This window comes from Cavia porcellus, unplaced genomic scaffold (assembly GCF_034190915.1).
Source record: "Cavia porcellus strain 051 isolate PalLab524CR breed Dunkin Hartley unplaced genomic scaffold, mCavPor4.1 scaffold_21, whole genome shotgun sequence".
Taxonomy (NCBI): Eukaryota; Metazoa; Chordata; class Mammalia; order Rodentia; family Caviidae; genus Cavia; species Cavia porcellus.
In genome coordinates this window covers 20,593,556-20,606,223 of record NW_026947504.1, presented here as the reverse complement: position 1 = coordinate 20,606,223, position 12,668 = coordinate 20,593,556, and the positions used below count along the sequence as shown (strand labels likewise).

General features: G+C 41.2%; 1 protein-coding gene across 1 annotated transcript in view; it reads right to left on the bottom strand.

Moving 5' to 3' along the window:
* Fbn2 (fibrillin 2) overlaps positions 1–12,668 on the bottom strand; it is a 224,999-nt gene that overhangs the window by 65,447 nt on the left and 146,884 nt on the right. Inside the window, 6 exon segments of the mRNA XM_063232411.1 lie at positions 1,730–1,855; positions 2,304–2,531; positions 5,606–5,731; positions 6,208–6,258; positions 6,815–6,952; positions 11,652–11,771. Of these exon segments, the coding sequence (XP_063088481.1) occupies positions 1,730–1,855; positions 2,304–2,531; positions 5,606–5,731; positions 6,208–6,258; positions 6,815–6,952; positions 11,652–11,771 (789 nt within the window).

The window sequence follows — 12,668 nt, the reverse complement described above, 5'->3', positions numbered from 1 at the left end:
ACACAATCAAAGCGCTACTTGAGAATGATAAACCCAGTGGCTGTGCACATGAAGGATCTGACTGTGCAAAATAAATAAAATGGTGGGAAGACCCGGAGGAGTATGTGACATAGGACACCCTGTGCTGTGTCACCTAGGTCCTCTTCAGGAAGGAAGCACCTACTTCCCCCCTCCTCAGCCCCAGGGAATCTCATCAGCAGAAAGCCCTCAGGTGTCCACTCTCTTCAGGCAAGTCCTCGGCTGGCTGCGAGGACCTTCCTCACAGTCACTCTTCTCTGGGCAACTCCAGCAAAGAAACTGCACCGTAAGAGATTGTTTTAACTGCGCCAAAGTGTTTTGCAAGTGTGTACACTGTCTGAACTAGACACAGCAAAAGTCTAAACTGTAAAACAAACGGCTGGCTTCAAGGAAGGAGTGAGAGGAAGTGAAAGTATAGGATGACAGGTAGAGGAGATATGAGGACAGCAGACAGCTTGGACTTGTTTACGGGTGAAGCAACAGGGCACCAAGAGGAGGTGGAGGTGCTGGGGGGAGGTGTGAATCCTGCAGAGGAGGAAGCTGCAGCAGCAGCGGTGAAGACAGTCAGGTGCAGGACTTAAGTGCAAGAGTATCACATCCTCTCTTCCCTGGAGCCAGAGAAAGGAAGAAAAGCAGATTTATCTGGAGTCTACCTGAGCAGGAGACTGACACTTGATCTCACTAAAGAAGACAGAGAACAGAGAAGGCTGTGAGAGGTATGAAGGTTGGGTAAGTTCAAGAGTGTTCAGAAAAATCCAGAATGTGTCAGAAAGAGAGAGGCAACTGGAGTTTGCTAAGTGGCAGCTGTTCTTGCAAGGTCTTGGCTGAAGGTGACAGTAGAAAACTCAGAGATCCTCTTCACATTCTCCTGGCCATCCTGGCCATTCTCCTGGGCAGGAGAAATCTATGCTGAGAGGATTAGTCGCTGGCCACTGGTGTGGGGGATGAGCCCACAGGGCAGGCACGACTGGAAAGGACCAGAGACACAGCTATGAAACCATGTGCAGCCCTCTGTGCTGCAGGCACAGGAAGGGACCCAGAGAGATATTTCAGCAGAAACCATGAGGGGGCAGGTGGGAGACTAGGAGAACAGCGTCCAATCCAAAGACAGCTCTAAAAATAAGATCTTAGAATAACAGTTCACATGTTTAGAATAATTTGCTATCTTATCAAGTAAAAATTTAAAATCTTTTTTGTAACTTAAGACAATGTTATAGATATGTTTATGGATAGTGCCTGAAGCCTAATTACTAAGATCATTATTTTCAGGTAAGGAAAATAAATCATACCTGCTTTGTACAGATTTTAAAATGTTTGCCAACATACCATTCAAGTGTATATACAGTGGTACCTTGGTTCATGACCTTAATCGGCTCCATGATTTTGGGGAAGATGACCACAGTCACGCTCATCACCCAGAGCGCACAAACAGAAGCAAAATTTGCCCTGTGTCTCTTGGGTGGAGAATTGAACTGTTTTTGCACAGAAATGTTTGTGAATCGAGTTATTACTGTGATCACTGCAGATTTAATGCCTACATTCCTTATTTCTCATGTATTTTGAAGAACATTTTTATGCCATTCTTGTACATAAATCAAATAGCAGTTCTGTGGTATTTTGCAGTTCTCTTACGAGTTTACCTGTTTCCATTGACAGGATGGTATTTAACGAGGCCCAGGGATTTCTAAGGGGAACAAAACAACAGTCTCACCTGTGCAGTTTCTTTCCTCCATGTCCAGAGCAAAGCCACTATTACACCGGCACTTGAAGCTCCCAATGGTATTTCGGCACTTCCCATAGGTGCACATCCCAGGAAAAGCTTTGCATTCATTGATATCTAAAAGCAGAATAAAGCAGAAATGCTGATATATATGGGCAGGTCCATCGCTTTAAGTTAAAAGTTGATCGTGATCGAAAATATTAATATACCTAAGCAAAAAAGAGAGCTATCAGATTGTTCAGAGACCATACTGATCTTATATGAAAAATCTCCACTGAAAAAAGATTATTTTGTTACACAAATGAAGAGGCGCAGAGACGGTTTTGCTATCTGTGCAGCTGTCAGGGCTACCTGTCTTCAGGCTGTGGGAAGGAAGGAGCAGCAGGAGGAAGCGAGGATGGGAAGGTGAGCGGTCTGTTTCGAGCTTTCCTCTACCACCACCTTACATAGGTAATTGATACACCTGGGGCATAAGGTCGACAACCAATCATGTGTTTAAAGAAAACCACCTGCCAAGAAAGAGGAGTGTTTGTCGGTGTGGAGGCCCCTGCCTGCTGGCAGTTACCTTTGTAAAATGGCCTTCCGGTGAGGACATCCCCTCTGTTGGCAAAGCCCGGGCCCCGGGGACACAGGGTCTCATACTCCTTGGTGCCAGGTTTGGGGCATTCTTCGCACTCGGTGCCCCACGCAGCCCCCACAGCACAGCAGCAGGCGTCCATGCGGAACTTTCCAGGGACCGGGTGGACACATTCATCCTCATCCCACTTGAGGAAGCACTGCTCCATTCGGATGTCTGCACCGGGAATGAGGCAGAGGCCCAGGGTTAGCGGAAACAACCAGGGAGGCCTCGTTTACTGAAGGTGAGCGCAGCCTGGAGACCTGCCGAGGATGAGATGCAGAATCCCAGTCCCCGGAATGGACTCCGTGAAAAGAAGCATCTCAGCCAGCGAGGCCTGCTTCCCTGCCCCTGTTCTCACAAGTACCCTGGAGGGGGAAAACTCCTAGAGACAAGACTCTTGCACACTGTCACCTATGATTCTTTTATTGTTTTGGATTGCTCACTTCAGGAATAAAATAGTTTTGATGACCGGACTCTCCATGTTCAGTGAACTGCTTAAAGCAGCTTATGAGGGCCCTGTCAGACCCCAAACAACAATGTGCCACTACTGTTACAAATGCTTCACAAAACCAAACATGGCATTACTGAGTTTGAAGTTTTAGTTTCTCTCCAAATTTGTTTTGTGCCTTGTGGTTTTTGCCCTAATTATGTAAATATTCTTTATTAGGAGGCCACGTTTTGTGCTGAAATGTCACATTTTCCCTTCCATTTCAAAACATACCAGCATTTCGGTACTTAGCCTGTGCCTTCCAGCACAAGAGAGTATCCGCAAATAGCTACAGTAGGTAAACCAGCACCATTTGTAAACAGTGTGTTTATCTCTTAGTCAGCAGAGCTGGTGGTCAAACTACAATCAAACAACTGCCTATACAAATACAGGTGAATTCCAGAAGTATTTTCTTAATTAACATAACTTCTTTCATAAGATTATAACATGACTTATTATATAAAATTATTTCTAGACATTAAATCCTTTTCTGAACCTGAAAACTGGCAGAAGGAAAGTGGTTCCCAAATGGAAATATCAACACAAATTAAAGTATTGTCTATTTTAGTTACTGTCAATAAGGATTCTTTTACATCCTCAACTAAAAGAACATGCATCTTTAGCACCCATCTTTAACTTATTACATCCTTAAGCACTGTAATTAAACAGTCCCAGTTTAAAAGAAAATTTCACTTTGGTAAATTTTCATTTTGACTTGGTAGAGTGTATATAAATGTTCACACTAGGTAATTCTGCTTTGTATCCTACATTAACACGAGCCCAAACTGACCTTTGCAGTGTGTGAGAAGTGTGACAATGGCCCAGTAAGTTGGGTACCACACGCTCCCAGGGTTGGTCTAAGATACAGCCCGCTCTGCCCAACACCCTCACCAGGAAGGAAGGCTCTTCAGGAAACAGGGAAGTGTCCTGGAAGAACACCAGCCTAAAAACGCTGCCTTCCTCCAGTCACACTGCGTGTTTGGGGAAGTAATTCGTGCAAGAAGTCTTTTTGGGATAAACTGGGGCAGAGGAAAACTTAAGTATGTAAAAAGTTGCAATAGCCTGCAGGAGTAATCCTGTCTTTACTGCAGAGATTCCTGTCCATATTTACATCAGGAATCGAACCAGCCAGCACACGGGCCACACGAGGTCTCTACATGTTTCTCTGCATAAAAATTAAAGCGCGGGTTTGGAGACCTCTGCGTGGTGCATCTGCCCTGCACTTCGCTGTGGCCTCCACTGCTTCCTACGGTCTCTTCCCTCATTACGTTACTCGCCTGCCTCCTGAAGGCAAGTGACTTTGCCATTCCTGGTGCAAGTTTACTATGGCAATTTACCTCTGATTTTGTTCTTGGAATAACTTAACATGTTCATACCGTAATCTCTTTTATTTTTCATTTTTTGATGTCGCTAAATTGTCCAGTTTAGGTTTGAACTCTCCATTCTCCTGCCTCAGCCTCCCTAAATGCTGGTAGTACAGGCATGTGCCATCATACCCGGCTCAATCTCCTCTTAAATTTTCCTCATATCCCCGGTTAGAATAAATCAATGCAGTTCAACTTACACAATGTCAAAAACATTTAACTACAAAGACAAAGAACCCAATATACAGTTTAAAATATTACGAAGGCTTTGATTGTGAATGTTATTGGAAACTGGTATTACTGATGGGTTACAGTCAATGTTATATATCTGCATTTACTTTGTCCTTTGGCTGCCTGAGCAACTCGTTAGCATTAGTCATTTGACCATACAGATACTATTATTGTCTCATTTTCAAAAGATACTTACTTATAAACAGAGTTAATTTTAGGCTAATTTAAAAATATTTAAAATCCCAAAAAGAATTTTTATTTTTTGGGTACTATGATTTCTGAATGAAACTGATCATGCCTTTTGTACAAATTTAAATGCGTTGGGGAAAATGAACTTAAAATGAAATCTGTGTTAGAGTAACTAAACTTTATGATACGCAAATTTGTTTTTCTTACTAATTAAAAATCACTGATACATTTAAATTCATAAAAATGATTGTGCATAGCTCTACCACTGCTCATATTCCAACTATGATACTCTTAAATTTCAATTATGAGCCCATGTAAAAATGTTTACTAAATATTTACTGTTCCATAGCTTATTGGGAAAAGCAATTTCTTCAAGTAAGTGAAAAATCATGAAACTCAGTGGAGTCAAAAATGAGGCAGATAAAGAAAAAGGCAAAATCTTCATGCTAATATTAGTGTTGAAAAAAGAGATTCTCATTTTAGATGTTTGGAAAATAAGATACTTGGAAAGCATCAACTCTAAAGCAGTAAAGGACCAGACCTGGTCATTGTTTCTACGTGAAACGACATAATTTTGCTAGTGACTCCCTGCTGCTAAAGGGTACAGCAAGAATGAAATGTTAATGCTCTTTTCAAATGCTCACTTCCAGTTTTTCTTCTGTGTTCACAGCTTTCGTATTCCACTAACTCAGGACAAAATATTGAGCTTGCTTAAAGTACCTATTTAAAGAAACTGAAACTCAGAAGATAGTTTTTTGAGCAACACCAACTTTCCATATTAGGCAGAAATTAAATATTTTAGTTTAATTTTACTTACATACATTCATTTTTAAAATATTATGGGATCATTTTCTCCCGAAAGTATTTTATTTGAAGCAGGTTTCCCAAGTATAGATTCAGTGGTTTTAGACTGTTGCCAAAGTAAGAAAATTCAAGGCTTGTTTCAAGCATAAAATACATGAGGGCATAAATCTTACCCAGACACACGCGGCCCGTTCCATCCAGCGTGAGGCCTTCCGGGCATTCACAATGAAAAGATCCTTTGCTATTGACACAGCGACCATTTGGACAAACGCCAGGAAACACCTCACACTCATTAACATCTGCAGGGAAATGGAGCGAGCAGAGGAATAAATATGTTACAAATAGAAAAACAGGTGTGGCCTCAATGCCTGTGTAATATATTCAACTTGCAATACAATGTGGATTATTACTTTAGTTAAGCAAAAATATTCTACAACCCAGCCACCAGCATTCCTAAGTCACCAGCTGTGAAAACGACCACAGCCACAGCCTTGCCCATCCATAAAAATCAGCCCAGACAAGCTCCCTGCCAGCTGTTCTGTGCCTTGAAGGCTTGCGATGTCCTTATGAAATGCACCCAGCTGCATAAAGAAGAGACATGGGAAACTTCACTGCTTCCCAGAGCATTATGCTAATGCATCTGTTGATTAGACTGAGTACTTCAACTGAAATTCCAAGGTTTTTGCAAATGCTAACTGTCTCTAAAGCTTGAGAGCAAACATTCACGTTAGGGACTGCTATAAACATTTGTATCACCAGCCAAGAATATACTCACCTTCACAAGTAACCCCTTTAATCCTGGCCAATCCCCGTGGGCAAGCTGTATCTGTAAGGACAACGGGACAGGTGCTTACTTCATGATGAAAGGACATAAAGGGTCTCCAAATTCAAGCAACAGTATAAAGGAAGTACGAATTAAAGATGGGGTTGTTCAGGCTGAGCACCCAGCCGTCCTTTCTCCAATTCAGCCAAGCACAGGATTTGCTGGGCTGAATAACTCCACTGGCATTGCCCCTTATCGAGATTTTCCCTTTTGCTCTCAAACTGTCAAGTGAATTCCGAGTAAACCAAACACTTGAGGGGAAGAGTTATAGGTTACTGAGACACACGCAAATGAGAAGACTGGAGAATACAGACAAGGAAGCATGTAGATTCTAATGAATTCCTTTTCTTGTCTGAAAATATTCAGGTCTGCTTATCTTAGGAGGAAAAAAAAAAACCCCAAATATTAACTGCAGAAGGTGTGAGAACTTAGGTAGGAAAGTCAACAGTTGAGGGAGGCATGTGATCTTCACTGCGGAAGAAAGAATACAGTGCAGGAGGTGTCCCAGCCGAGGGGAGCCCAGCCAGGAGAAGCCTGGCTGCCCGGCTCTTGCTCCTACCTAGTTCACAGCGCTCACAGGGGCTCCCCCAGGCAGCTCCCAGGGTAGCGCAGCATTCGGATTTCAGGGTGGCTCCATTAATATTCACCTCACAGCGGTTGTCCTGGATGTGGAGCCAACACGTCCCTTTCAGGCTGTCTGAAAAGGAATTGGGAAGGTTGGAGGGCATGGACCTCTGAGGAAAATACAGTTCCTTGGTGCACACCAGAGGTCATTTCTTGTAGTGTTAAAAAAACAAGGGAATTAATTTGAACAAACCTTTAACAGCATGTCCCTTGAACACACATGGACCTACATTTAAAGGAGGTATTCATATGCATGGAAATTAAATACTGCACTCTATCTCACAATTTGATAACAATTCAATTATACCTACTGATATTCTATAAAGAAGCCACTGTTGTTCAAGGTATTGTACTTAGGAACACTGCACTGCCATGATAACAACACTACCTTTGTGAAAAGTACTTGTAAGATTTATGATAAAGTCTTTGATATTTAATTTATGTTAAAGTCATCAAATAATCTCATCTCTCCCCAAAGTACCCATCAATAAACCACACACAATTTATGCTGTTATAGAGAAACCTGTGTTTCTCCAATTGACAAGAATTATTTGACAAATAACTACAGAGAAAAAACTCTTTTAAAAAAAGTAGATAATAAACACTGCCTATAAATCTAGCATGAAGACATATTCAGGGCCAATATGTAATGAGTTTTCTCTCAGGGATTTCTTTATGCACGCATGCATGTGTATGTATTTATCTCTAGTTCAAACGTAACGCTTGAGGGTAAATTCCTTGAGGAAATATGGAAGTATAAGAAGATACAGAAATTACCTGTAGTCTGATTATCTAGCGATAACTCCTAACTCTTTTAGAGTGTCTCCACATAAAATTTAAGTTCCTCCTTTTGAACAGTACAATACTGTTCACTTCATCATTTTGTTCATGTAGACTAATGGGAATAACGTGTGGTCAGCAAAACTTTTATAGGCATGATAACATTTGAAGCGAACAAGTAACAAATACCTGCCAACTGATTTGGATTTCTGTCTCTCACTGCTGTGTACGAGTGTGCATGCACGCAGAGGAACCCAAAGCTGACATGTCCTATCAACTCCTAACTAGTCATACGAATGATTTATGAAACTGTTGAATTGTAGCTCTCAGCTGAGGCTCCTGCTACACAATGCAGATTCATAAGTCTCCAGGTTCACAACACAGAAATGTGAACTGCAACAGGTTCCTCGAGTGATTCTGATGTAGAAAACATTTTAATGGAATGTTAATAGTATTTATGACACAGACTTTGAAAAAGTGAAGTGTTTTCTTACGGTATTTATTTTAACACTTTTAGGAAGATGTGCAGATCCAAATTTTACCTTCAAATTCAACAGTCCCCTCCACCCCCACCCCCGTCTGGACATGGAATTGTGGGGACACTGGCAAGTGTCTGACAGGAGCACTGATGCCCAGAAGAGGCATTCCCACAGCTTGTGCCATTAGGACAGACACTAAGACAATTTCTTCTTGACTGGGTGAGAAAAGTTACGAGGCAAGAGTGTGGAAAGAGCTGGACAGTCACTGTGCTGTGTCTCTCTGGCTCGGATGTTCACTCTGGGTAAAACTACAATAGTGGGAAGGGGTCCCACATCCCACCATGCATCTGTGTCAGACTCTTCACAGGCTCACATCTATTTATTCTGCAGCACAGAGGAGACAGACTTCTGCAAGACTACGGTGAATCTAAAAGGTCTTTCAGTGACCACAACAAATTCCTGGTTTATCACCTTAGCTATGGGCATTTCAAGTAAGATAAACTGTAATAGGAACTGATAATCCTGGCTGAGCTATTGGCAGGCACTACTTTATGTATTCATTAAAACCATCTTGTGAGGTAGGAAAAATCTGCAGATGAGAAGACAGGGGCACACAGAAGTCAACTAACTTCCCCAGGGTTACTCAGCTAGTGTAGTGTCAGCATCAAGTTTAAAACTTGGAAAGTCTAGCTCCAGACGTTTTTAGGGTACATCAACATTAAAAGTTTTAAACTCTCTTCCTCCCTCCCTCCTTCCCGGTATACACACACACACACACAATATGGATCTAGATACGTGGTCAAGGGTTAGTGAACTCTAACAAAATAAAGCAGGTTAAACAGTTTGACAGTTGAAAGGGGACACAGACCTTCATTTCATCCAAGATGTTCAGAGAAATCTTGACTTACAATGATATAGCATCAGACACTTAAAAAGAACAAAATGTGGAACTGACTGAGTACTATTTCAACCGAGAGCAAATACAGCAGAACTCAGATGAGCACATGCTCAACATATATGAATGAGAGGTAAGTGGGTGTGGCCATGGTGCAGAGGGTGAGAGGCAGCTCAGAGTGACACAGTAGGAGTGACAGCTCTCAGTGACAGAGCTTTGGCAAGGACTGCGGCTCTCTCTCAGTGAGAGAAAAGCAAAGGGTTTTCATACTCAGGGTTCCAGACAAGCAATGACATGTGCTGACTTGGGTTTAAAAAGGATTACTTGGTAACTATGTGTGAATGAGACTAGACGGTAGTACCTTATGTGTGTGCTACGGGGAGGTAAGGTAGAGCCTATAGTAAGAATCAAGGAGATGAGGAAAAGAGAGAAGAATGGCCATCGGCGATCTGGGTGTCCATGGTGGTGGCGATAAATGGTTGAAAAGTAATAAATGTCGAGAATGACGGATAGATTTCACGAAGTTTGGGAAGCAGGCATCGAGCCTAATGCCAAGGATCGGGGTGGTAGTTGGAAGAACAGAGTTGTCACTTGCTAAGATGGAAATGTTTCAGTGAAACACAAGAGCTGAGCCAGAAGACAGGACTCTGGTTTTAGATATGTTATACCAAAAATGTTGGTAAGATAGCTGGTGGCAATGACTGCAGACAGGTGAAAACACAAGCCAGGGGGAGTAGAAGATTGCAGATGGAGCAATCGAGCAATCGGCTGGAGAGTCACTGTAGGAGGCCCTCAAAGCATGAGTGTATATACTGTGTATATATGAGTGTATATATAGCGACCCTATATACAGAGACGCTAAGAGCATCTAAGATTGGTGGGAAATCTCCATGCATCAGATCGGAGAGCAGCAGGATAAAGAAGACTCAGCAAAGAGGTGGGGAACATGGGCCAGAGGAGTGAAGGAGGAAGAAGAGGATGGTTGCACTGGGGAGCAGTAATAAAAACCTCTGCAGATGGGAGTGCGTGAGGAGCTGCGTCAGATGCCGCCAACCATCGAGGGTGCAGAGCGAGAACAGATAATCAGATGTGACAGCAATGAGGTCACTGTCTTGTCACTTCCACACAAGATGAGGACAGAGTACAGGCCCACGCCAAAGCTGAGGACACCTTTACGCATCACCCCAATGGACAAAGCAGGGTGATACAATGCAGAAGGGATTAATCAAATTTTTGTTCTACTGCATTTAATGATATCAACTCCAATGCAAATGTCTTTTCAAGTACTTTACAGAATAATTTGTATTTCTTTCAAAATTTTGAGAACTGAACACTGGAAAAGGAAGCTACATCCTTACCACTAAGTGGACCATTGAAAGTTCTCAAAAATACATTCATAATTTTTCCTAAGTATGTTTTATTATCTTCTATTTCTTTTTTCTAACAGAATTATATTTTAAATGAAAAAAAGCAGAAAAACATACTTAAAATTTAAAAAAAATTACGTAAATTTCTTTCCTACTGGTTCTAAGCCAAAATATTCAAATTTGATCATAATAAATGAAAACACAAAACACACTGCCTGGGAAAAATATGCTGGTGTTTAGTTGTTGGCAATGGGAAGAATGACATAAGGACTTGGGAATAAAAAGTCTTTGTTTCATTAATAACTATGAGGACAAAAGGCCAAAATAACAGAAGTCTGTATGATGAAGAAAAAATTAAGGCATCTTTGATGCTCAAGTGGCACACAGATTTGGTTTTCTGAGACATTAATTGACTAATGCTGAGTTCATTTCCTTTGCATAATAAACTGACTCTATCTCAGCTGGAAGTTGTGCCTTAACTAAAATATTTCCGGCTTTCCCATCCAACCTGCTCCCTCCCGCCACTGCCTGGAATTCTATAGGAAAGCAACGCTCCAGGCAGCTGTGCCTGACTCAGGACCGAAAAGCGCCAGCTTCCAGAGTGTTCATCCATTATTTTGGATCTGATCACTTCCAGTCACAGAACAATCAGGTACTCCTGAATCCAACTACATAAGGTTAACATCATAGGCACTGCGGAAAGTAGGACTGTATTTCACAAATATGATGCTAAAAATTCATTTTGGCTAAATCACAAATCAACAAAAATTGGTCAATTTACTTAGCACTTTGTAAAACTGAAATATCTGGACTATTGTTTAGTTCAATTTCAAGGTGGGTACAGGCAAATGACAATGTAAACCAAGAAAGATTACTACAGAAGTTGATTCTCTTACTCAACCTGAATTTTTCCAAATTTGTGTCTTGTTAACTGAATCCAAATTCCAACACATTTTTATGATAGAAGGTTGTTTATTAAACATAGGCAGCAGAGATTTGACTGTATGGATGCCTAAGGCATTTTTAGGCTAAAGAATATAAATATGTGCCTGGGATGGAAATGCTTATAACTTCTAGCATAATTTGTCTACTTACATGAAAGGAATACTTTCTAAAATCTAAAAACAAAATTAAAAGGCTGTCTAGCTTATGCTATTACTCTTACCCTGCTGTTTTTATCCAAGGCAAAGCCTGAGGTGTGTGCTTATCTTTGCAGTGAAACTAAATATTGGTACCATGTGTGACTCTTACCGATACAGATCAATCCCGTGGAGCTGAGTTTGCTGCCAGGCGAACACTCGCAATTGAAAGATCCAAGGTTGTTCCGGCAAGCCCCGTTGACACATGGGTTGCTTTCACATTCATTTATATCTGCAGTCCAGAAGGAAAGATTCTGTTATAATGGCCATGTGTTTCTGGAAAATATTATTCCAACAAGCCATGCTATGCCAGAATGTCTGGTAAACTTGGCTCTTGTAATTTTAATATAGATCTACAAGGCATAAAGTGAATGGGCAATGGAGACATGCATTTTACACATCTACAAGATTGGGGACTCAGCACAATGATGGGAGACAGCCCATAGTCTGGGCTGGGGGAGTTCCGTTTGTGTTCCTTTAATACATTACTCCATCTCCATAAAGTGGATTAGATTTTTCCCTGTAAGATGTAATTGCAAGTGTGACATGCTGTGCACAAACAAAGCTTGATCGTTCTGTCACTTAGGAGTCCATGAGACTCTGAGGACAAACCATAACAATGCTAGCTTTAACTCCAAACTCAGGCAGTAAGGACAGAAACTGACTCAGGAATTAAGGACAGAAACTTTCATGCAGGGCACAGAATTCTCCTCTAGTGTCTATCTATTTTCTTTTTTTTCTAGCCTTTGAGAGTTTTACAATATTAATCTGGTGTAACTTATTTTAAATACAACTAATTTTAGCAAAATAGAGCTGGGTATAACAGTGGTAAAAGTATGCTTATAACACATGCAAGGTCCTGGATTCAGCTCCCAGGACCCGCCCCAAATATTAAAAAACATGATGAACAACAAGTAATTACATCCAATAGGCCTCTGTAGTCAATGATGTGATTTAAGACATAATCAAATCATATACCCACAATTTAAACAATTCCTGTAGAAGTTCAGAAGCAAACAGAATTACAATATGCCTATTTTCTCGAGAGGTGACTAAAGAAAATCTAAAGCCTGTAAAGTTAAGCAGTTTAATACCTGAGTTAATGAAAAATAAATATGAGCTTCAGTTA